We start from the raw sequence: 26,667 nt of genomic DNA on the forward strand, positions 1-26,667 counted from the left end.
AGTGAAACAGCAGAGGCTACCTCATTAAATATACGCATTTAAGACACAGTTACATAGATTTTTGAAAAGTGAGGGAATTAAGAGGTTTAGGAGAAAGGCAAGTAGTTGGAACTGAGTCCATAATCAGATCAGACTCAACAGGCCAGACAGCCGACTCTGTTCCAATGTCTTACGTTCTTTTGTCCAATGGACTCCTGGACAGGCCAGAACTGTCGTTTCAGAACTAGCTGGTTAAAACTGTAAAAGTCCCCTGAGTATGAAAGGTTTGCTCAGTGATGACATGTTCAAAATGCACATCTGGTTTCAATCATACAACATCTGTAAAACTAGTCCACTGTAAACAGTTGGGACAGAATATTGTAATTATCGGGGAAGTCCGGAGCAGGGCAGCATTTATTAAAGGGACAGTAACTCTTCTGAAAGGAGAGGTTTGACCATTTCTTCAGGAATGAGCAAAAATAGTAAAAGTCGTCTCCTTTTGGGGAATACCAGTGTAATAGTTATGTTATTGGAATAGTAATCCAAAGGATTGCATTAATGATATACAAAATGCATGTTCCAAGTTTGCCCTGAACTTTAAGTTGAACTTTCAATCATTCAGGAAAGAACAGGCAGTATCCTTGATGTGACCATGAAGCTATCAGATTGTTGAAAGTCCCCAAATGATCCATAGGTGCCCTCTCAGGATCTCTCCTGTTTGTAGCTCCAGATCCACCCAATGCTGTAGGCTCTGAAACATTGTCTGGAGGACATTTAAATGAGATCACTGCAGTTCAAGACCCATCTTCCTCTCTTGCCTGCTGGGGATTAGTAATAAATGCCAACCTTGCCTGGAGTGAATACAAAGAATAATTTTGTTCATGAAAAGATCGCAGTTGATGATGCATTTTGTACTACATTGTGTTCTTGCAAACAAATACAAAGTAGATTGACATAGTAGTCTTCCACAAAAATTACTTTTTTTAATGTCAGATTAGATCACCATCTAACAGCACATTGTCATACTAATGGGAGAGTTTTGACAGTAGAAGTCTGTTTGTTTTCAGAATATATGAAACATCTTAGAATAGGGCAACATAGTTGAAAATTTACATAACTAAAACTTGTACCAAAGGTGTGGCTTTGTACCTTTACTGTTTGTTGAAAATAATTAGATTCCTTCCAACCACAGTTTAAACTTTCCAATCAGATGATCTTAACTTTGATTCAAATATTTTAAATATGACCTAACGGAAGATGAAAATGTTAGCCCATTGTTCACCAGAACATTATTCTGCACAGAAAATTATTACAGTGGAAATGTGCATACTGGAACTTAAAAACCATAAATTGTAGCCCTGAAATTCTTTCAAGATGCTGATTCTTGGATTTTTCTCTTCTGGGATCTTTCAGCTCAGTCATAACCTGATGCCACCAAATATATCTATTTTCTGTTTCCTTGCTTTATGTCAACTGGCTTGGTGAATTTTTGCCACAGCAAAGGTGTTAAATAAATGTGTGGTTGAATGAGGAATGCTTGTCTTGGACAGCACACTGTTTGAAGAGTCCATTTCCCTGACAATTTTCTGGATCTTCAAAGAATGAGAATAGCCTTGATTCACAAATAGTCATTTCCCCCTGTATTCGCGCTTCCTTCTCAGTAACCTCTGACACTTCAGTTGAGCCTATATTGAGAAGCACTATGAAATGTAGATCCAGCACTGCAACAGGAAAGACAGCCCAAATGCGCTGGAGGCTGTGTGTTGGGCATCTAGATGGCCAAGTGAGAGAATCAACATCTGTCAGACAGGTGTGAAACCCAAACACAGTAATGTGATCTATTGCCAGTGCTAGGAAGGGAATATCAGCACCTCTGTGGCCCCTTCAAGAAGTACCAGTGGTGAAGAAGTGACTGTAGGATCAGACTCAGCAGTGAATTCTTCTATGATCTACTGGCACGTATGTTGTCACCTTCACCATTCACCATGGGGACAGTACCCAGTGAGGTCATCAGCAGCTTGATGAGGGGTTATTAGAAAAGTATCTGAGAACATTAGCCTTTAAAATGGCACAAAAATCATTTATCACAATACGTGCGATAAATATGTTGTGCCATCGTGGCTTGTTGCTGAATGTTGTTAAAATAGCTTTATTTGTTTCAATTCTGAAATAGCAGCAGCCATTCATAATTTTTCAGTGATCCTCCAAACATTTTCCATTAAAATACTTCAATTTAATGCTATGTTTACAAAACCATATGGAATTTGCTGAAGTTAACTGTTTTTCCAGGGGAAACTGAAGCAGCTTTAAAATGTCTAAGAGCTCTGTATGTTCAGTTAGGATTGCATACATATTTTTAAAAAAAGCCTGCACAGGAGCATAGCCAATAAACAGAACAGATCTCGGTAAGGATAATCTCATTCTTTATTTGCCAATCAAATGGAGTCTGGAATGACGTAAGTGAAAATTCAAAGCTTTTTAAGTGCCCTGCAGGTTCTGATTTGACTCACAAGATTGCACACTAATCTGTGACGAGAGAAAGGGAGGGAGTGAGGGAGTGAGAGAGAGAGAGAGAGAGAGAGAATAAGAAACCGTGTGTTTGCTTATTCTCACAGTGAGAGATGGCTTGCAACAATATCTTGAATTTTCTTCTGTGTGCAATTTTAGTTAATTTACCAGCAATTTTCTGCCAAGTGGAAACACAAGGAGAATACAAAGCACCATGGACAGAAGAAAAGGTAGGTTTTACAGGTTGAGGTTTCACTGTGAAGCAAATATTGTGTATAGATTATGCTTTCTATTTTAAAATTGAGAAAAAGGTAGGAGTTTTCAGCTGAGCTGTTCTTTCCCAGAGTGCACTTATTAATAGTATACAAGGTGCAGTTGGCCCTCCTTATGCATGGATTCAACCAACCGCGGATCAGGAAAACGCGGAAGTTCTTTCTTCAGCACTCGTTGTTTGAGCACATACAGCCTTTTATTTTCTTGTCACTATTCCCTGAACAAAACAGTATAACAACTATTTACATAGAATTTACATTGTATTAGGTACCATAAGTAATCTAGAGATGATTTAAAGTACAGGCAGTCTTTAAGTTGGATTTGTACGCAAGTCAGAACAGGTACATCCGGTATTATTTAGAGTAAGTTAATCAAACGTTTGTCTTAGTATATAGTATATATTTTACTTTTCTATGCATATAAAACACTTTAGAAACATATGTATTTCAATAATTAAGCCGCTGTGTGCTTAGTAATAATTGTAGCTTTCATCAGGGCAGGGCCTTTCACATGCTCCATTATTCTCACTTTATCCTTTAAAATTGTTCCGATCGTTGACCAACTGTAGCCTAATGCTTTTCCAATGACCGATGGCGTTTCACCTCTTTCCGATCGCTTTATTATTTCTACTTTATTTTCAATCATGATCGTTTTCCGTCAATGGAACAGAAACACTGCGGATTCAGCAGCAGCAGCCGCGGGAGGCGGGTCCGGAGCTCGCCCAGAACCTAAAGTCCACCTGCACTGAGACAGGTTAAATAAGGGACTTGAGCATTTGCGTTTTTGGTCCTGGAACCAATCCCCTGTGGATAAGCAGGGCTGACTTATAACATCACTAGAAAAAAGGAAATCACCTCCTGTATTTTGGTAGTAAGAATGTTTTCCATACAGCCAATTTGCAATTCAGTTTTTTTCTATCACCTAACTTCAAAAGAATGTGTAAAAAAAATTTGAAACTCCTATTTTAAACTGGATGGGGATGGGGTTCACAACCAGGGATGGCATGAAACTCTGGTAATTTTAAGTCCTGGGTTTCATTGCAAACACAACAGAATGGATTCTCAGTGGAATCTGTCTCCTGGCTAGTGGACACAAGGGTGACAGAAATCCATCAATGTCAAACATCAAAGAATGCCACATATGGCAAGTGGTAAGGGGCATCCAGAGACATGGTGGTGGGATAAAGAATCCAGGAACAAGCTTCCTTGTGTCATCTGAATCTGTGTAGCTACTTCACCCGATCTATGATTAACCTCATCCCCCTTTGACCAGGCTTCATGAGCAGATCCAGTAGTAAGCCTGACATAATGTCTCTAATCTATGAGTACCACTCAACTCAGCTTTCAAATGCTGTTGACATTTTCAGTGAATAGCTGCCAGGGCTGCCAAATTCCTGGGCAATTAAACTAACTTACAGTAATCAAAATCAGGTTTATTATTACTGACTCAAATGTCATCAAATTTGTGGTTTAGCGTCAGCCGTACTGTTCAAACACATTAAGTCCTATAAATTAAAAAAAAGAATCATGCAAGAAGAAAGAAACATTGAGGCCTTGTTCAGAAATCTGATGGGTGAGGGAAAAAAACTGTTCCTAAGTCATTGAATGTGGGTCTTCAGGCTCCTTTACCTCCTCCATAATGGTAGTAATGAGAAGAGGTCATGTCCCAGATTGTGAGGGTTGTCATTTTCTTGAGGCACTACTTCTTGGAGGTGTCCTCAATGGTAGGAAGGGTTGTACCCATGCTGGAGATGTCTCCCTGCAACCTCATGTGATCCTGTGTATTGCAGGCTCCATACAAAGTTGTGATCCATAGAAATCTTTAAGGTGTGTTGATCTCCCTCTCGCTGAGGCAGGAGTGATATCTTTCTCCGTCGTTAGTGAGAGAGAGGGCCTGTTGAGATGTTAAAGTGTTGGGATGGGCTCTAGATCGTGGTCTCTGGGGGCTTTGCCGTTGCTTACATGGTGGGTGGGGGGAGGGGCTGATGCTCTCTAGTGGGGGTAGGGGAGGGTTAATGCTTCTGTTGCTGGTTCTGAGTGAGGATGGGGCTTTTGAGTTCTAACACTTTTTCTGTCATTGTTTTTTGGGTTTTCCTTCTGTTTTGAGGATGTCTGCGGAGGGTAAGAATTTCAGGTTGTACAGTATACTGTATACTTCTCTGATGTAAAATGGAACCATTGAGTCTTTAGTGTCTTCCAAATCTCCTCAAGCTCCTGATGTTCTAACATAATAACTCAGACTCCTAAGACAGTTTTCGTTTAGTGCCTAAAGCATCATGGTGAGATGGTTTCATAAATTCAAAGCAATTTCAAAGCATAAGTTCAAGCCATTTCACCTAACCCAAATATAAAAACTCTTCCATACCCATCTAAGTAAATTTGGTAAGGTTGCTGCTTCTATCATTCCTTCAGGAAGAGTGTTCCAGATTCTAGCTGAGAGATGTTTTCCTCAACTGCTTTAAACCCTACTATAATTATTTCAAATCTATCCCATTGGTCTTGGGGCCGTCCCCTTCTGAGTTAGTCTCTTTTGATCTATCATAATTTTACACAAGTACATCCTGGCGTACCTTCAAACAATGCTGTTCTAAAGAAACACACTACTCTATCCGATGTTGTGAAATTCTCAGCAGAGTGAAAATCGTGTCACAAATTTGCACTGTTATGGATTCCAGCAGCTGTGTACTGAGGATGTCATCTTGAGTGGTGATGAAATGTCTGAAATCTAATTGCCAAGCTTGGTGAACACTGCAAGGTCAAATGGTGTGATATCTTTCAAAGGGACTGTAAGTTTGCCCTTTGGTGACACAAGAGACTGCAGATGATGGAATCTTGAGTAAACAAAAATGAACAGTGAGATTCCACCACTACGCACATTGTTCTCTCCTTACCCCTTTACGTCCTCCACGGGGATCAGTGTCTGTGACTCCCTGGTTTGGTCATCCCTCACTACCCATCCCTGCCTGACCCTAGCACTACCCCCGCTACTCTCAGATCTGATGCAGGTCCTGAACAGAAACATTCCAATTCCTCTGCCCGACAGCTGCTGTTCAACTTGTTGAGTTTTTCCAGCAGTTTGTAATTTTGTCCTTTGATATGAATCCATGCTAGGAGGTTCTCCTTAAAGATAGAGATAGAGGGATAGAGTTTAAGAGTCGCGATGTCATGACGCAGCTCTATAAAACTCTGTTTAGGCCACACTTGGAGTACTGTGTCCAGTTCTGGTCACCTCATTATAGGAAGGATGTGGAAGCATTGGAAAGGGTACAGAGGAGATTTACCAGGATGCTGCCTGGTTTAGAAAGTATGCATTATGATCAGAGATTAAGGGAGCTAGGGTTTTACTCTTTGGAGAGAGGGAGGATGAGAGGAGACATGATAGAGGTGTACAAGATAATAAGAGGAATAGATAGAGTGGATAGCCAGCGCCTCTTCCCCAGGGCACCACTGCTCAATACAAGAGGACATGGCTTTAAGGTAAGGGGTGGGAAGTTCAAGGGGGATATTAGAGGAAGGTTTTTTACGCAGAGAGTTGTTGGTGCGTGGAATGCACTGCCTGAGTCAGTGGTGGAGGCAGATACACTGGTGAAGTCTTAGAGACTACTAGACAGGTATATGGAGGAATTTAAGGTGGGGGCTTATATGGGAGGCAGGGTTTGAGGGTCGGCACAACATTGTGGGCCGAAGGGCCTGTACTGTGCTGTAGTTTTCTATGTTCTATGTTCTATATGCAAATTACATTTTTTCCCTTCTAATGTAACTGACTTTTTGAGAATCAAAACATCTTTAGTACACCCCAGTGTGAACCACAATATAATTTATTTGGAATGAATGTAATCAACAGCTGGGAATGCTGGCTGTATTTGTTCCAAACTTGAGTATTGTTATTTCAGCACTTTTTCAAACTGGCTGTGATACAACAGGACTGATTCAAGAAACTCTCCTCTAGATAGTATAAACTTTATGCTTGGGACAATGTGTAATATTTCAGGGCTTCAAAATCTGTAATTTAACATTGTACATTGAATTTCATGGCAACAGTTGTAAAATGTGCATTTGCATTAAAGTTGCAACTGTAAACTACGTATTTTAGATGCAGAATTTTCCCTTTGAGAATTAGGAAGCTAATAAAATGCTAGTTAAAAAACACTGCTTCCCCATGTAATACTAAAGTATTTTCATTCATATCTTTCATTACAAAATGACTGCTGTAACAAGTCATGTTTTAAGATATATACATAATTTATGTTAATATACAGTACCATGCAAAATTCTTAGGCACACATATATAGCTAGAGTGTCTAGGACTTTTGCACAGTACTGTATATTACATCTTTCAAGTTACCAAATAACACTTAAATTGGCCCTTCAAGCCACACTGCCAGCAAGCCCCACTGCCAGCAAGCCCCCAACTTAACACTAGCCTATTCACGGGATAATTTGCAATGACCAGTTAATTTAGCCTACCTGTAGGAAACCCAAGCAGTCACAGGGAGAACAAACAAACTCCTTACAGGCAGTGGCAGGAATTGAACCCTGGTCAATCTGTACTCCAGTGATGTGCTGACCACTCCATTATCTTGCTGCCCAGTCACTGAGCTAATACAAAGCTAAGTACTCTTATTTCTGTTTCCCAGCCACCTTTGTATTTTAACCAATATACAGTCCTGTGCAAAATTCTTTGGTACCCTATATATAGAGTGCCTATAAGAAGTATTTATCCCCCTTGGAAGTTTTCATGCTTTATTGTTTTACAACACTGAATCACAGTAGATCTAATTTGGCTTTTTTGACACTAATCAACAGGAAAAGACTCTTTTGTGTCAAAGTGAAAACAGATCTCTACGAAGTGATTGAAATTAACTACAAATATAAAAACACAAAATAATTGATTGCATAAGTATTCATCCCCTTTAATACGACACAGCAAATCATCACTGGTGCAGCCAATTGGTTTTAGAAGTCACATAATTAGTTAAATGGAGATCACTGTTTGCAGTCAAGGTGTTTCAATTGATTGTTCTGAAAATACACCTGTATCTGGAAGGTTCAACTGCTGGTGAATCAGTATCCTGACAAAAACTATACCATGAAGACAAAAGAACACTCCAACTAACTCTGCAAAAAGGTTATTGAAAAGCACAAGTCATAGCTGCATCAAGCTGTGGGGATGTTTCACTGCAGCAGGCCATGGAAGGCTTTTGAAGGTAAAAGGTAAAATGAGTGCAGCAAAATACAGGGAAGTCCTGGAGTTAAACCTGATGTAGTCTCCAAGAGAACTGTGTCTTGGGAGAAGATTTTGTTTTCCAGTAAGGCAATGATCCCAAGCATAAAGCCAAATCTATACAGGAATTACTTGAAAACAAGTCAATATCCTGGCCAAGTCAGAGTCCAGACCTCAATCCAATTGAGAATTTGTGGCTGGACTTGGAAAGGGCAATTTGACAGAGCTTGAGCAGTTCTGTAAAGAAGAATGGGTAAAATTTGCAGTGTTCAGATGTGCAAAGTTGATAGAGACCTATCCACACAGACTCAAGGCTGTAATTGCTGCCATAGGTGCATCTACTAAATACTGATTTGAAGGGGGTAATACTTATGCAATCAATTATCTTGTGTTTTATGTTTGTAATTATAATGCTAGGAGCTGCACTCATGTCCCCATCTACATCAATGGAGCTGTAGTGGAGCGTGTATCAAGCTTCAATTTCCTTGCTGTCCACATTTCCGAGGTTCTTACCTGGTCCCTGAACTCCTCCATCCTGATCAAAAAGGCACAACAGCACCTTTATTTCTTGCAGAGCATCAAGAAAGCTCACCTCTGTCCCAGGATACTGATGGATTTTTACCGATGTACCATTGAGAGCATACTCACCAACTGCATCTGTGTGGTATGGCAATTGTCCCATATTGGACCGCAAAGCACTCCAGTGTGTGGTGAAAACTGCCCAGCAGATTATCAGCACCCAATTGCCCTCCATTGGGAACATCTACCATAAATGCTGCCTGGGCAGGTCGAAAAGCATTATCAGGGATGCATCTCACCCTAACCATGGACTTTTTACTCTCTTCCCATCTGGTAGGCGCTACAGGAGCCTCCGCTCCCGCACCAGCAGGCACAGGAAGAGCTTCTTCCCTGAGGCTGTGACCCTGCTGAACCTCACATCACAGCGCTAAGCAGTATTGCATCCGTATTGTACTGTCTCAGTACTTTTATATTTGTGTGCTGTAGCACTTACTTTTTATTCACAATTATTTTGTAAATAATACTATTCTTTGCATTTCTGGGCAGATGCTAACTGCATTTCATTGGCTTTGTATCTGTACTTGGCACAATGACAATAAAGTTGAATCTAATCTAATCTAATTAATTCAGATCACTTTGGAGAGATTAGTTTTCACTTTGACACAAAAGTCTTTTTTCTGTTGATCAGTGTCAGAAAAGCCAAATTAAATCCAATGTGTTTCAATGTTGTTAAACAATAAAACATGAAAACTTCCATGGGAGTGAACACTTGTTATGGGCACTGTATATACTGTATGTGCCCAAGACTCTTGGACAGTACTGTAAGTTTATGTAAATGTAGTAAATTTGAGCTTTGCCTGTAATTACTGTGCTGTTCCTGCTGCAAAAGTGAACTTTCATGCGTTTATACCTTGTGTATATATGCCTATGACAACAATAAACTAGAACTTGAACAATGGGAACATAATGAGGAAATTAGATATTTGTCTGTTGCAAGAGGCATCTTCAAGTGATATTCCTCTCATTCAGTTTTCTTTGCATTTCTACAATATCTCAAAAATTGGGCAGCAGATGCATCTCTAGAAATATGAAACCATTATAAAAGGTCTTGTTCTGACAGAGGGAAGTATCTGATTCCATGATTTATGATGTCACAATAATAAAACAAGATTAGACAGTGGATTTATTGACCTATTTCAGAACTCACAGTTTTAAAGCTGTAGGCATTGTGTTTTTAAGTTTATCCAAGCATTTTAAAATCACTGAAAACTTGATTATTTTGTCCATCTAGCACTGTAGCAATAACATCTTATCAGTATGTGCCTTGTCACATGATGTAGGCAATGATAGTGATCATGATTGTTCTTGGCAAATTTTTCTATAGAAGCGGTTTGCCAGCGACACCTTCCGGGCAGTGTCTTTACAAGATAGGTGACCCCCAGCCACTATCAATACTCTTTAGAGATTGTCTGCCTGGTGTCAGTGGTCATATCACCAGGACTTGTGTTATGTACCAGCTGCTCAAAAGATCATCCACCACCTGCTCCCATGGCTTCATGTGATTCTAATCCAGGGAGCTACACAGGTGCGACACCTTGCCTAAGGGTGACCTGCAGGCGAGTGGGCGGAAGCAGCACCTGATGCCTCCTTTGGTCCACCTCACCACCCATAGTAGTACAGAGCACTAATTATGCAGTATTCTGTTTTCCTAATCTATGGTCGACTTTATCCTGACTTGTTGATTGGCAACACTGAGGAGAACTGATTTTAAAATCTAATTTAAGATTTATATGTATTATCCTTTCAAAAGTGTTAAAATATATGGTTGTGCTGCCAAATCTCCTAGCAAATGCTGTAATCTTGTGGGGGTAAAATATAGACCTGCAATTATCTCACATTCTCAAATGTTCTTACATCTCCAGCTATTTCATAAACCCAAATACTTGACTACAAATGATGTCCGCAACATGACTTCACTGACCAACATTTCCATCATGTGGTACAATTACCTGAGACCAATGCTTCGGGAAAGATACCCTGGATCTATTGGAAATGTTGCAGTGCGGCAGGTGAGTGAAGAGGGTCTGTAAAACAATGGCCCAATCAAATTTAACTTATCTTAGAATGTTTCTGCATTAATTAAGCTGTTTTTTAACTGAATCATATTTGACTAATGAAAAGGCTAATGAGAAGCAAGTGTCTTACCCGACCGTTTTAAACATTTGAGATTCATCTGCTTGAAAAGAGCTGTTAAAATTTCTCACCATAATCGTTGGGTAAAATTATTGCGATGAAGGTTCAAATAATATTGAAGCTCCCCTGTTATTTTGCTTGAATGCCATTTTGATTCCAAACTACAGATGTCAATTCTTATCCAATTTGGTTAATGTTTTGCAGCTTTTTGAAAAATAAACAATTAATGCAATGTGCACACTTTGTCAGCTGTGGCTCAGTGGTGAGTGGTCCCATATCTGTCAGATGATGCTGCGTTCAAGACACATTCCAAGAGCACAAGTATCCGGGCTGATTCCCACTAGGCTGTTGCACTGTATGAGTTCTGATTTTTTAGATCATAAAATAGAGCCACATCTGCCCCCTCAAAATTGCAAATAGCAGTTTCCAGACATAATTTTGAAAAACGAGCAGGAAAGACTCTACATTACAACAGTCCTCAACTAATTTATGTCCATCATTGTTGTAAAGGGCTCCAGAACATTCTGGAACGGATATGAAAGCCAAAATGGGAAATTAGTCTTTTTCTCAGTATCTTCTCCATCACAGGGGAACAGCTGGAAGCTTTAAAAGCATGTTACAACAATTACCAAGAATGTTATTTAAATGTTATAAATTAAAAGTGAACATTCAGGTAAAAGCCCTATTTTTTCAAAAGGATAAAGCCTGATGCTCTTATTATTTAATTGAGGTGTGGTCAGGTATTCGCCAGTGCTGATGAAAGGTCTTGGCCCAAAATGTCACCTGTTTACTCTTTTCCAGAGCTGCTGCCTGACCTGTTGAGTTCCTCCAGCATTTAAATTTCCAGTGTGTGCAGTCTGTCTCAGGCGGGTGTTAACTTGCTTGACTTCTACAATTGCATTATTGGATGTAGAAAGCTGATAACTGAAGCAAGAAAGCAGAACTGACAACAAGGGCACTTCATATTCTCTTCATCACATTTGCCCTGGACATTGACTGCCAGTATTTTAGATAATGACTCTGTTAAGAAAGTTAACAGAAATAGCAGAATAAAAAGTCTGTTAAGCAATGTCTTTTTTTAAAAAACTATCTTTGATTCCCTAACACTTGTAAAATTATTTTTTTTCTTTCCACAGCATATCAGAAGTCAGCTAAGTGAACTCCAGGTTAACTGGGTAATTGAAGAGGACACTTTCCAGGAGGCAATACCCTATGGAACAGTTACATTTTCAAATATCATTGCAACGCTGGATCCCTCAGCCAAACGAAGGCTGGTGCTCGCCTGTCATCATGATTCAAAATACTACAATGAGTGGTGGTACAACAGAGTCTACGTGGGTGCCACAGATTCTGCTGTGCCATGTGCTATGATTTTGGAACTGGCTCGGTCACTGGACAAATCACTACTTCATTTAAGGGTATTCCTTAATACATGATATATCAATAACCGCAAAATTAAATAAGTAACTTGATAAATTAAAACACAATTTCACTTTATGTTTGAGAATATCTCAGCAGAAATTTCATTCCAGTCTGCAGTTTACTAGATGTTCCATTTTTAGTGAGGATATTTTGACTTTGGATTATAAGATCATAAGACTATAAGGTATAGGAGCAGAAGTAAGCCATATGGCCCATCAAGTCTGCTCTGCCATTCAATCATGGCTGATCCAATTCTTCCAGTCATCCCCACTCCCCTGCCTTCTCCCCATACCCTTTGATGCCCTGGATAATCACAAAGCTATCTATTTCTGCCTTAAATGTACCCAGTCACTTGACCTCCACAACCGCTCATGGCAACAAATTCCACAGATTTACCACGTTCTGACTGAAGTAATTTCTCCGGAGCTCAGTTCTAAATAGACGTCGTTCAATCTGTCTTGTCCTAGACTCCCCTACTATGTGAAAAAACTTTGCCATATCTAATCTGTTCAGGCCTTTTAACATTCCAAATGTTTCTATGAGATCCCCCCATCATTCTCCTAAACTGCAGGGAAAACAGCCCAAGAACTGCCAGACATTCCTCATACAGTAACTCTCTCATTCCTGGAATCACTCTCGTAAATCTTCTCTGAACCATCTCCAATGTCAGTATATCCATTCTAAAATAAGGAGCCCAAAACTGCACACAAATATGTTTGTAATTTATATTTAAATTATTTTTCTTTTGTTTAGAATACCACGGGCAGGCCAGATCTTACACTGCAGCTCATTTTCTTCGATGGAGAAGAAGCATTTCAGTATTGGTCAGACACTGACTCGCTGTATGGTTCTCGACATTTGGCACAGAAGATGGAGAGGACAGCTCATCCACTTGGTACAACTGAAACCAACATGCTGCATGCAATTGTAGGTACCATCTAAGTGCAGAAAGTGAACCTAACTGAGAAAATACATGTTGAAGAATAACAATTCAAATGTTTGAAGCACAAACTAAAGTCGATGTTCACAAAGATCTAATAAACATCATTTCGTTTTCACTTTCTGGAAAGTGATACAGCAGTATCATGGTTAAGCTCACAACACGCTGGAGGAACTCAGCAGGTCGGGCAGCATCCGTGGAAAAGATCGGTCGACGTACCGGCCCGAAACGTTGACCGATCTTTTCCACGGATGCTGCCCGACCTGCTGAGTTCTTCCAGCGTGTTGTGAGTGTTGCTTTGACCCCAGCATCTGCAGATTATTTTGTGTTCATGGTTAAGCTACTGGACAAAAAGCTAGAGTTCTAATGCATGATTTTCCATGCCACCAGAGAAGCTGGGGAATTAACATCAATATCAGAATGAATAAATCAGAGTTTTGATTTAAAAGTTTATCTTAATAAAGTAACCTTGAGTCTACAAGAATACAGTTATAAACCACTTGGTTCACCGGCGACCTTATGGGTAGAGGCTGGGATGCTTTCAGGAGTGTGAGTCTCAAATAAAGGGACGTAGTGTCAAGGTAACAGGACAGTTATTAACTTGAATTACATGGAAATGTGTTCTCCAGAGGGTGGTGAATTTCTGGAAATTTCTGGCTCAGTGGGTGGCAGAAGATCAATCAATAAAAGTGTATACAATTATATAAAAGATGGACATTTGTAGATCAAGGAATAAAGACACATAGAGAAATGATACAGAAGAGGAGTCAAGGGCAGTATTGATTAGCCATGATTATAGTAAATGACAAGGTTGGCTTGAAGACCCAAATTATTTACTCATGCTCCAAATTTCTTGTGCTCTTGGCCTCTTTGGGGATGAAAGTATTCCCCACTGTTCAAGAGTCCAGTGGTTGAGAGGTAATAACTGTTCCTGAATGTGGTAGTGTGGGACCTGAGGCTCCTGTACCTCCTTCCTGATGGCAGCAGTGAGAAGAGAGCATGGCCTGGATGGTGGGTGTCCTTGACGATGGATCCTGCTTTCTTGCGATAACACTCCATGAAGATGTGCTCAGTTGTGGGAGGGCTTCACCCATGATGGACTGAACTGTTGGCCTGCTGCATTCACCAGCAACTTTTATGTGTGTTGCTTGAAATTCCAGCATCTGCAGATTTCCTCGTGTCTGTGTTTTTAAACACAACTTCTTTATGGCTTCTCCATTTCAGGGTATCAGTGCATCCATACCAGGCCACAATGCAATCAGTCAATATGCTCTCCACTGCATACCTATACAAATTTGTCAGAGCTTTAGATAACATGCCGAATCTTCGGAAACTTCTAACAACGTCGAGGCACTGCCGTGGTTTCTTTGTAATGGCACTTGTATGTTCGAACCAGGACAGATCCCCCAAAATGATACCAGCAAGCTCACACAAAGTCTCATGTGATAATGATCAGATAAGCAACTTTCAAAATGTGGAATTGTACATGAAATTTGGCGATGGATACTCACTTTTTCTTCTGCAAAATGTCCCCACTTGAGGAAGCAGATAGGACTCTAGTTTAGTACTTAATATCAAGTATATTTCTGACTTGTTCCACTGGAATTACAGCCCAGAATATTGTGCGGACATCCCTAGAGTGGGGCTTCATGGGCTCCAGTTTGGAGGGAATGCGATACAGAGGTACCACTAGCACTCGACAGTAGATATGTTAGTCATGAACAAATACTGGATTGGAAATTCTACGTTTTGGGTAGTCAACAGGAGTTGAAATATCCTCATTGATAAATTACTTGCATTTCTTTCAGGATTTATTTTTGCTGTTGGATCTCCTCGGTTCTCCAAATCCAAGAATTCCAAGTTACTTTCCAAATACAGTTCGGTGGCATAAAAGACTGCAGCTTATAGGTAACTCAAATTCGTAAGCATTACTTACATATTGATAATTATGTAGTTGATGGATTTTATGTATCACAACAGTTGTGGATCCTCCCTTGCATTTTGCAATTTTTGCTTTTCTGCATTTTATTTACCCTCTAATTATTGACTCCATGAGCTATACTCTTGTATTTTCTCCTTCAGCTGTGACACTGGAAAACCTTGCACGTGGAATACTTTTCAATAACCATAATAAATGTAATTTTTTGTTAGAGTTCTAAAAAATTCACTTTAGACTAACTTAACAATTTTAAGTGGGACCATAATACCAGAAGATATGAGTAGAATTAGGCCATTTGGCCCATCTAGTCTGCTCTGCCATTTCATCACAGCTGCTCCATTTTCCCTCTCAGCCCCAATCTCCTGCTTTCTCCCCGTATCCCTTCCTGTACTGATTAATCAAGAATCTATCAACCTCTGCCTTAAATACACCCAATGACTTGGCCTCCACAGCTGCCTGTGGCAACGAATTCCACAGGTTCACCACTCCCTGGCTAAAGAAATCCTTCCTCATCTCCATTCTAAAAGGACACCCTTCTATTCAGAGGTTGTGTTCTCTGGTCTTAGACTCTCCTGGTATAGAAAATATCCTCTCCACATTCACTATATTGAGGCCTTTCACCACTTGAGAGGTGTCAATGAGATCCTCTCCCCCCCCCCCGCCATTTTCTGAATTCCAATGAGTATAGGCCCAGAGCCGTCAGGTGCTCCTCATATCATAAGCATTTCAATCCCAGAATCATTTCTGCAAACCTCCTTTGCACCCTCTCCAAGGTCAGCACATCCTTTCTTTGATAAGGAGCCAAAACTGCTCACAATCCTCCAAGTGAAATCTCACCAGCGCTTTATAAAGCCTCCACATAAATACACCAGAGTCGATAGAAGCTGGAATGTGGAGCAAGAAGCAAACTGCCAGATGAACAAATAATGTGCTGGAGGAATTCAGCAGGAAATGCAGCATCTGCAGGAGGAAAGAAATTGTCAACTTTTCAGGTTGAAAGCCTACATTAGGGCAGAGAGTAGAGAGGAAGGAGACGACCAGCAGTGAGAGAAGAGGACTGTTAGGAGGGGATTCCAAGGCATTGCTGGAGGAACTCAGAAGGTCAAGCAACAGTTGTGAGGAAGAAAGGAACTATTGATGTTTAGGGTTGAGACGCTGCAGTAGGATTGAGATACTTTAAAAAACTTCAGGAATAAGTTTTGAAATGAGTCAGCCTTTCTATAGAAAGAATATTTTTCCTTCTGCTTCTCCATACAGACACTATGCAATGAACTCTATTACTTGCAAACAAATGAAACTGCAGAATATCTAATTGTTGCAAAATATCTAAACTATGAGTACTGACAGTAGTAAGTGCGGTTGTCATCTTGCGGAGCCAAGGATTAATAAGAGAAGCATTGAAAAACTAAATATTTGGAACCTTACACTTTGAGATTTTTAGACTTTGGGCTCACAATATTAAATAATATAAACCCCATACAAACTGAAGGAGTAGAAGATAGAGCAAAAAGACTTTTATTCCCATCCATGCTGGGAAATGCTAAAGAAGTGCATCTAAAGACAGGATAATTTTCTCATCGGTGGCAGACTGACAGTGCAAGTGATTTCCCTGTTTGTTACTTTGGCTTTAGTTTGTGATCCTACTTTCTGGCACTTCACAGAATGTTTTAAAGTGATTTACAGCCACTGGAAGCAAAAGGCATTTCCATGCAAAAAATAAAATACTTGTTATTAATAAGTTTGGTTGTCAGTATCACTTTCAACAGAAGATAAACATTAGGTCAGGGAGGGAGTACAAACAACATAAATATATAGATAACACAGAATTGAGTAAGAATGGGATTTATGCAACAATAGCAAAGACACTACAACAGTTGCTACATTATATATATACATCATTGCTATAACAGGTAATTTACTACATTATTGGAATAAAGGGAATTCTGGAAAGGTTATGAAGGCCACTACAGAAAACAAAGTATTTTTTCAGTATCTTATCATCAATTTAGTTGATCAGCTGGAAGGTTTAAGAGCATGCCACGACAATCACCAAAAATGCTATTTAAATATTTTTAAATACAGGTGATTAATTAAAAGTGATACTTTAAAAGTGAATCTTCAGGTACGGTTACTTCATACTTGAAAGGATACAGCCTGTTCCTCTTATCATTTAACTGAAGAATATATTGAAGTAGTATTTCCCTTGTTCAGCATTATCAGGGATAATTTTCAGCTCTTTATGAAATTTCAAGCTTTTTCTCATAGTTGTGATTTTGCTGTCGTTTGTGTAGATTATTTATGATTCTAGAAAAGATAAAGAGAATCAGTATTTCAGCGTTATGATAGGTTACAGTGGCAATGCATTGATGTTGGAAAGATATGGAGTTACTGAGTCAACTATAAAAAGTGACATAACTAACATGTGTTTAATGTTATCCAACAGAACGACGCCTTCATCGTCTGGGTTTACTGAGTGACCATCCAAATGAGGTCAAATACTTCTGGACCAAAATGCGATCTGCACACATTGATGATGATCATGTACCATTTCTGCAGCGAGGTAGAAAATAATCATGAATCATAATAGATATGTTAACATTTTGTACATCTTTTATGCTTTTATACTGTGCTCCTCAATATAGAGCTACCAAATGGGACTGATTAGATTTTATAAAGCCTGCAGGACACAATATGTCAAATGTCCCTCCTGCCCTCTTTCTCACTGCCACATTTGTGAAAAAAAATCCAAAAGCAGCTTTCGAGCTTAAATCTGATGTAGCAAACTGTCTAAATGCAAGATCAGTTCAGAAGCTGCTGGAAGAAAAAAGCTCTCCTTCAGCGTTACTTTAAAAAAAGAGCCAGAATCAGGTTTAATTACACCGGCGTGAGTCATAAGATGTGTTGTCTTTGCGGCAGCAGTACATTGTAATACATAATAATAGCTGTAAATTACAGTAAAAAATATACATATTAAAAAGAAATTAAATAAATAGTACACAATGAGAAAAAAAAAGTGAGGTAGTGTTCATGGGTTCAATGTCCATTCAGAAATGTGATGGCAGAGGGCAAGAAGCTGTTCCTGAGTTGTTCAGTGTGTGCCTTCAGGCTCCGTGAACCTCTTTCCTGATGGTAGCAATGAGAAGAGGGTGTTTCCTGGGTAATGGGGGTCCTTCATGATGGATGCCACCTTTTTGAGGCATTGATCTTTGAAGATGTCCAGGATGCTGTGGAGTTTAGTACCCCATGATGGAGCTGGCTGCGTTCACCACCTTCTGCTGCTTATTTTAATCCTGTGCAGTGCCCCAACACACCATCCCACCCCGTACCAGACAGCAATGCAGCCAGTTAGAGTACTCTTCATGGTACATGGAGAGAATACTAATGCATTCTGTTAAAATTACTACTGCCTTATGAGAAATTTATCCCATTTAAAATAGTGACAAATAATGAAACTCTTCATTTCATTGGAGCCTGTCAATCAAATCTATAACTACACCCAGTTCATCCAATGTTTGCCTGAATCTACTTGCAGAGATGAGTGGAGTATTCCTCGACAGCCAGATGCCTTCATACAGACCTAGAAGCTTCAGTTTAAAATGATATATTTTGGCTTGTTTCACTTTTTATTCAATTAGTACAACTTCAGTGCAATTGTTCTTTGAAAGTTAAGTTCTACAATTTTATTCTATATTCAGCATACCTACAAGACCACCAATTCTCACCTTTCTCCGGTGCAGACATGCCCCCTCTCCGGGAAGGTCTGGGCATCTCCCACATATTGATAGTGGCTCCCTGACACCTGTCCTATCAGTTTTCTCTCTGTGGGCGGGCTTTACAGTTGACCTCTCTCTCTCTTTCATTGTCCATCAGTTCAGTTTAGTGTCCTGCAGCACCATGGCAGAGTGTTCCAAAAAAATATATAAAACGTACTTCACTCCAGACTACACTAAAGTGTCCCTTGCCTAATAGGGGTCAGAAATAATGACAATGTTGCTCACTGCACTGTTTGCAACAGTAATTTTTCTATTGCCCATGGTGGGTTAAATGATTGTAAAAGACATGTTGAGGTGAGTTGAACAGGTGTCATTCATTTAATAGCATCACTTATGTTATTTAAACTAGCTGGCTAGCTGCTGAGGAACTGCCCTATTGTTGTCCCACGTGATGAGGCCAAACTCCCTAGAGACTTACTTAAAGTTGTAATGGAATCGTGTTTTTATTCTATGGTAATATAATATAATAAAATAATTGTGAATCTTATGAATCTGATGTCTTGCAAAATTAACAAATTCATTGACACAGACGCTGTGAGGTTGAGACTTCAGGCAAAATGCTCAAATCTGCCAAGCAAGCCACATCACCAAACAAGGAAAGTTTTCAAAAGAAATAGAAAAGCTACTTGCATCAGCATTTAGCAATTAGCATTGAGACGGCCAACAAAATACTCAACAAGGAATATATATACTTTGTGTGTGTGTGTGTGTGTGTGTGTGTGTGTGTAGATAGTTTCAATGTGTGATCAAATCAATGTTTGTGTTCTTTCATAATCAAATGTCCTGCATACATACACCCTTGGAGGTCAATCGGGGGTCGGGGGGGATATGGGGTTGGTGGGGGTGGTGGTGCTAACTCCCTGAAATGAGTTCCTGCAGGGTGGGATATCTGCTGGGGTATTCTCTCCCTTCTCTCATTTCTCCTTCCTGCTGGACTCAATGAATCATTGAATAAAATGAATCTCAGGGTAGTATATGGTAACATACATGTACTTTGAGAATAAATTTACTTTGAACTTGTATTGCCCGCCCAATTCCTGCTACATCAAGTTCATAAAAGCACTGCAGTTGAGGGAAAACATGATAAAATGTCAACAGCATTTTGCTTTACCATTATTCCCTCTAGGTCTGAGTAATATTTGAAAATAATGAAGAGTGGCATAACATAGTGTGTAGTATCCTCCTGGCTTGTGCCCAATTCTAGCCACACACCATCCCAACCCTTCTTCCCTCACCCAGCCCCATCCCATACAGGGCAAGTTCACCGCTGGAGTTCAATGAAGAACGAAGACTAGTGCTTTTTAATAAGGGATGAAATTCAAAGGAGCCTCTACATGGGTATATTTACAATTCTTTTAAGTCTAAGTTCGTACTTTTACAATGTAAAATGTCTCAAAAAGGTGGTGTGTGTTATTAAGGATGTCCATAACCCAGGTCATGGCTGGTTCTCATTGATACCATCAAGGAGGAGGAACAGGAGCCTGAAGGCACACATCTAACAGTTCAGGAACAGCTTATTCCCATCAGCCATCCAATTTCTGGATTTACATTAAACCCATGAGCATACCTCACAACTTTTTTATTTCTGATTTACCACTACTTATTTTATTTAACTATTTAATATATATAAACTTACTGTAAATCCCATTTTTTCTCTATTATTAGGTATTGAATTGTACTGCTGCCGAAAAGTCAACAAAGGCAACAAAGCCAGTGCTGCGTATTGATGGAAATGAACCCCAGCAGAAGTCAATTAACTCTTCACTGTTTTGGTTTCACAGGTGTTCCCATTCTGCATATCATACCGATGCCTTTCCCTCAAGTGTGGCACACCATGGAAGATAACGAGGTTAATCTTGATCCAACAACAATTGAAAATCTCAATAAAATACTGCAACTGTTTGTTTTGGAGTATCTCAATGTATAAATGATCCCTGATGTTCACTGTGAACAACAGTCATGACAGAGTTAAGTACTTCCAATTAAATCATTTCAAACAGCAGACCCTTCATGCTGCCTTAATGTAATTCAAAAACCATTATTACAATCATACAAACTTACCCAATTAACATCTGATTGTACTTAATGTGCTGCATGAATGAATATTGATAGTCACAAATCAATTATTGCTTCGTCTTGCGCAATTTTGGTAAACAACGCATATTTGTGGTAATTTCTTAGATAATATTCTCATCGAGATTCAAAACCTTACCAGTGAATCTTATTGCTACACATGCAGTATACAAATATAAGTAGCACAGTTATGGTACACATTTTGTGTAAGCTATAAGTTTCAACACAAGAGTATTCGGTTCTAGGTATTATGTTTTGAGTTGTGTACCAGAAACAAGTGCTCGCTTTAAAATGTTACAACATACATAGTGTGAATAAACTTTTGAATTTAGTGGATGACAATTGTGTCTTTTGCCTCTGCTTCAAGACATTTGGCTAGATCCAACAGAATCAAACCTGTTGAAGTGAGTTACCACCAGCTGACACTTTGGCACACATTTAATGCATGATCAAAGACAAGCTTCTGACCAAAACTGCAGAAGGAGTCCATCTTTCCAAGCATAAAAAGCATTATTAATAATATAAGTATGGTGTTTCTAATAATAGAGCAGCATAGACAGCATTTTTTGAACAAGGTGAGTCTCGGTGCTTTGCTGTCTCTGACAGGATTGTCGCCAGGAGAGGTGAAACTCTGTGTTGCTGTTCACACACTAACAATCTAATCACACTAAGAAGAAGGGAATACAAATGAATGAGATGGTCTTTTACACTGTGCACAGTACAGGAAATTATCCTTGGTTGATTATGCTAAACGTTAAGATAGATGCTGAACTGAATTTCTAAGAGTCATAAAACCCAGTTAACACTATGGACATAGATTTCACTGAGGAAGAGCTCTGCTTTAATATTGTGAACCAAATTTTAACAGTTTGCTGTGAGCTAGAACAGCTTACTTGTGAATTGTTTCATTTTTTAAAAATTCTATTTTGTGATGTTGGAGTCAAGTGGCAAAGCCAAAATGTTTTATTACCAGTCAGCCAAAGCCCTTTAAAAGCTGACAGCGAGCCATGATTTTAAGCAGTTGCAGTTTGCATGGAGAAAGCACTCCCAGAGCGATTTGAGAATCCAGTCACATTATCTAGTTTCAAGGATTTACAATATATTTACAAGTCAGGACAGGGTATAACTTGAGGAGAAAGCTGAAGGTGATGGTGTTCCCAAACGCCTGTTGCACTTGTCCTTTAAGGTTGCTCGAGTTTGAAGGATTGGGAAGTGCTGGTAAAGAAATTTTGGTGATTTTGATGCATTGCATTCTGTAGATGGATGCTGCTGATAGATTAAATAATGTTCCATCCAGTATCAAACCTGCAACTAACATATTTCAATTGAGGAAATATTTAATTTTTATTGAAAATATAGTGCTTTATAAATTATTTGAAACTTGATATTTAAACAGCTTACCTACAGTGCCTATAAGAATTATACCCCCCCCCGCCAGAAGTTTTCATGTTTTATTGTTTTTCAACATTGTATCACAATGGATTTAATCTGTCTTTTTTGACACTGATCAACAGAAAAAGATCAGAAGGATCTTGGGGTCTGAGTCCATCGGACACTCAAAGCTGCTGCACAAGTTGACTCTGTGGTTAAGAAAGCATACAGTGCATTGGCCTTTATCATTTGTGGGACTGAGCTTAGGAGCCGAGAGATAATGTTGCAGCTACATAGGACACTGACCAGACCCCACTTGGAGTACTGTGCTCAGTTCTGGGTCGCCTCACTCTCGGAAGGATTTGGAAACCATAGAAAGGGTGCAGAGGAGATTGACAAGGATGTTGCCAGGATTGGGGAGCATGCCTTATGAGAACAGGTTGAGTGAACTCGGCCTTTTTTCCTTGGAGTGATGGAGGATGATAGGTGACCTGATAGAGGTGTTCTCTTATGACGAGAGACATTGATCGTGTGGTTAGTCCAGCTTTTTCCCAAGCTGGAATTGCTAGCACGATAGGATTATAGGATGATAGGATTTTAAGGTGCTTGGAAGTAGGTACAGAAGAGGTGTCAGGGGTATGTTTTTTTTTACGCAGAGAGTGCTGAGTGCGTGGAATGGGCTGCCGGCGACGGTGGTGGAGGTGGATATGATAGGTCTTTTAAGACAGCGGTCCCCAACCACCAGGCCGCGGACCAGTACTGGGCCACAAAGCATGTGCTACCGGGCCGTGAGGAAATGATATGATTTGGCGATATGAGTCAGCTGCACCTTTCCTCATTCCCTGTCATGCCCACTGTTGAACTTGAACTCACGCGAGGTCATTACCCGCGCGTCATCCATGTCAGCACGGGAAGGAGATCAACTCCTCAAGCTTGCAAATGACGCTGGGCTGAAAAGTATGTTTGACATAACATCTCTGCCGGCATTCCGGATCAAAGTCCGGGCTAAATATCCTGAGATAGCCATGAAAGCACTGAAAACGTTGCTTCCATTTCCAACATATCCCTGTAATGATTGCAACGGAAACTAAATTGCGGAATAGACTGGACATAAGGAACCCCCTTCGAGTATCGCTGTCTCCCATCACCCCTCGATGCACTGTCTTGTTGCAGAAGAACAAGCCCAGGGCGCCCACTGATTCAGCGATATTGATGTGTTACAATGATTTTATATGTTCATACAGGGAAAATATGTGCTGTCTGTTTAATATCCAAACGTTACTTAAAATGTAATGATGCTATTGACTTATAAGTGACTTATATAACCATATAACAATTACAACATGGAAACAGGCCATCTCTGCCCTTTTAGTCCGTGCCGAAAGCTACGCTCACCTCGTCCCACTGACCTGCACTCAGCCCATAACCCTCCATTCCTTTCCTGTCCATATACCTATCCAATTTTTTGTTAAATGATAATATCTTACCTGCCTCTACCACTTCTACTGGAAGTTTGTTCAACACTTACTTCAAGCTCCCCTGTACTCCCCTGATAATTGACTTATCACTATATTCATGCGAGGAAAATATGTGCTGTGTGTTTAATATTAAATTCGTTAGATAAACCCTTTCAGAAACAAAATTGAGTGTATTAGTCACTTATCGCCTATATTCCGGTGGTGATTAACACCACCCCCCACCTGAACAGAATCGCCAAAAACGATTTGTAGAAAAAAAAATCGGCACGTACACGCATGCGCACTGGTGCCCGCGCAAGGCTTCATGGTCATTTTAGTCTTAACATGGTAAACACAATGCATTTGACTGCTACTCTTGACTGTTGGCAACACTACCCGCCCCCCCCACCGGGTCGGCCGGTCTTCAAGAATATTGTCAATATTAAACCGGTCCGCAGTGGGGAAAAAGGGTTGGGGACCCCTGTTTTAAGAGACTCCTGTATAGGTACATGGAGCTCAGAAAAATAGAGGGCTATGGGTAACCCCAGGTAATTTCTAAGGTAAGGACACGTTCGGCACAGCTTTGTGTGCTGTAGGTTTTCTCTGTTTCTCTGTTTCTAAAAGACTCTTTTGTATCAAAGTGAAAAGAGATCTCTACAAATTGGTCTATATTTTTTACAATTATTAAACATGAAATAATTGATTGCATAATTACTCACCCCCTTCAAGTCAGAATTTAGTAGACGCGTCTTTGGGAGCAATTATAATCTTGAGCCTATGTGGATAGATCTCTATCAGCTTTGCACATCTGGACATGACAATATTTCCCCATTCTTCTTTACTAAACTGCCCAAGCTCTGTCAGGTTGCATGGAGATTGTGAGTGAATAGTCTTTTTCAAATCCAGCCACAAATTCTCAATTGGATTGAGGTCTGGACTCTGCTTTGGCCTCTCCAGGACATTTACTTTGTTGTTTTTAAGCCATTCCTATGTAGCTTTGGATTTATGCTTGGGGTCATTATCTTTCTGGAAAACGAATTTTCTCCCAAGTTTCAGTTCTCTTGCAGACCGTATCAGATTTTCCTCCAGGATCTCCCTGTGTTTTGCTGCATTCATTTTACCCTCTACCTTCACAAGCCTTCCATGGCCTGCTGCAGTGAAGCATCTCTACAGCATGATGCAGCCACCACCATGCTTCACAGAAGGGATGGTATGTTTTTGTGAGGTACAGCGTTTGGTTTATGCCAAACAAGGCATTTAGTCTTATGAGCAAAAAGCTCAATCTTGGCTTCATCAGACCATCTTCCAGCTGACTTCAGAGTCTCCCACGTGCCTTCTGGCAAACTCTTGCTGAGATTTCATGTGAGTTTTTTTCCAACAGTGGCTTTCTCTTTACCACTCTCCCATAAAGCTGCAACCGGGGAAGCACCCAGGCAACAATTGTTGCATGCACAGTCTCTTCCATCTCAGCCATTGAAGCTTGTAAGTTCTCCAGAGTTCTCACAGGTCTCTTGGCGGCCTCTCTCGTTAGTCCCCTTCTTGTATGGTCACTCAGTTTTTAAGGACAGCCTGCTATTGCCAGATTTACAGCTGTGCCATATTCTTTCTATTTCTTGATAATCGATTTAACTATACTCCAAGGTGGGAGGAGAAGATGGCGGTGCAACGCAGCGCACATAGCCTCTCCAGTGAAATGATATCGTATTTGTAAGTAGGGTACCGTGCACAATTCTGATTTGACAAAGACAGACGTGAGAAGCAGAGGAACATCTGGAGAATTTCTGAAATGCCCGGTTCGCAGCCGCTGCTACTGTGCGATCAAGAATCTCTGGAGGGAAGGCCCCAAGATCCCCAGCTTTGCCTGCTGTTGGCAACCGAGGCTGGGGTTGAAGCGTTTGGCAGAGATGGTGCTCGGTACTCGGTGTCGGAGGGCTGATCGGAGCTTGAAGTTTTCGGACGACTCAGAGTCGGACCGTGGTTGGGCGTGGCAGGGAGAGTTTTCTTCCTTCTCCTGTCTGCGTGAGATGTGGGACTTTCAAGAGACTTTGAACTTTTTTACTGTGCCATGGCCTGTTCTTCATCAAGTTATGGTATTGTTGCACTGTTGTAACTATATGTTATAAATATGTGGTTTTGTTGGTTTTTCAGTCTTGGTCTGTCCTGTGTTTCTGTGATATCACACCGGAGGAATATTGTATCATTTCTTAATGCATGTATTACTAAGTGACAATAAAAGAGGACTGTGTGTCCTCATAATCTAATCTAATCCAAGTGATTTAGAAAGTTTCTCGTATCTGTCTCCTGACTTCGGTTTTTCAAAAACCTTTTCGTGGAGTTGCTTGGAGTGTTGTTTTGTCTTCATGGTGCAGTTTTTGCCAGGACACAGACTTACAGTGATGATTTGGTGTGTCATATTAAAGAGGGTGAATATTTACAATCAGTTATTTTGTGTTCTATATTTGTAATTGCTTTAGATCATGTTGTAGAGATCGGTTTTCACTTTGACACGAAAGACTCTTTTTCAGTTGATCAGTGTCAAAATAAAAGCCAAATTCCATCCACTGTCATTCAATGTTCTAAAACAATAAACCATGAAAACTTCCAGGAAGGGTCGAATACTTTTTATAGGCACTGTATTCACTTACTTAGAGATATGGTACAGTAACAGGCCCTTCCAGCCCAAAAGAGTCATAGAACACTAGAGAACAGAAACAGGCCCTTCAGCCCATTAGTCCCATCAACCTGCTCCCTGACTATAGCCTTTCATAACCCTCCCATGCATGTAGCTATCCAAATTTCTCTACAATGTTGAAATCAAACTCACATCCATCACTTGCACTGGCAGCTAGTTCCACACTCTCACCATGCTCTGAGTGAAGAATTGCCCATCATGTTCTGCTCAAATATTTTACCTTTCACCCTTAGTCCATCAGCTCTCGTTGCAGTTTCACACAGTGGGAAAAAACCTGCTTGCATTTGCCCTATCCATGTCCCTCA

General features: G+C 40.2%; 1 protein-coding gene across 1 annotated transcript; it reads left to right on the forward strand.

Moving 5' to 3' along the window:
* Positions 1 to 2,504: 2,504 nt before the first annotated feature.
* Positions 2,505 to 21,173, forward strand: LOC134350072 (glutaminyl-peptide cyclotransferase-like). The gene is made up of 7 exons (XM_063054998.1): positions 2,505 to 2,717; positions 10,425 to 10,571; positions 11,832 to 12,113; positions 12,871 to 13,044; positions 14,866 to 14,965; positions 17,440 to 17,556; positions 20,551 to 21,173. The coding sequence occupies exons 1-7, from the start codon at positions 2,601 to 2,603 to the stop codon at positions 20,694 to 20,696; spliced, it is 1,083 nt and encodes a 360-aa protein (XP_062911068.1). The 5' UTR covers positions 2,505 to 2,600; the 3' UTR covers positions 20,697 to 21,173.
* The last annotated feature ends 5,494 nt before the right edge of the window (positions 21,174 to 26,667 follow it).

The sequence above is a fragment of the Mobula hypostoma genome, chromosome 8 (assembly GCF_963921235.1).
Source record: "Mobula hypostoma chromosome 8, sMobHyp1.1, whole genome shotgun sequence".
NCBI classification, from domain to species: domain Eukaryota; kingdom Metazoa; phylum Chordata; class Chondrichthyes; order Myliobatiformes; family Myliobatidae; genus Mobula; species Mobula hypostoma.

What these genes read in the sequence shown, in the direction of transcription:
- LOC134350072 (XM_063054998.1), top strand. Translation starts at nt 2,601, where the DNA reads ATGGCTTGCAACAATATCTTGAATTTTCTTCTGTGTGCAATTTTAGTT. An exon ending in TAAAAGACTGCAGCTTATAG is followed by an intron (nt 14,966 to 17,439) that starts GTAACTCAAATT and finishes GTTATCCAACAG; the next exon opens with AACGACGCCTTCATCGTCTG. An exon ending in TGTACCATTTCTGCAGCGAG is followed by an intron (nt 17,557 to 20,550) that starts GTAGAAAATAAT and finishes TTGGTTTCACAG; the next exon opens with GTGTTCCCATTCTGCATATC.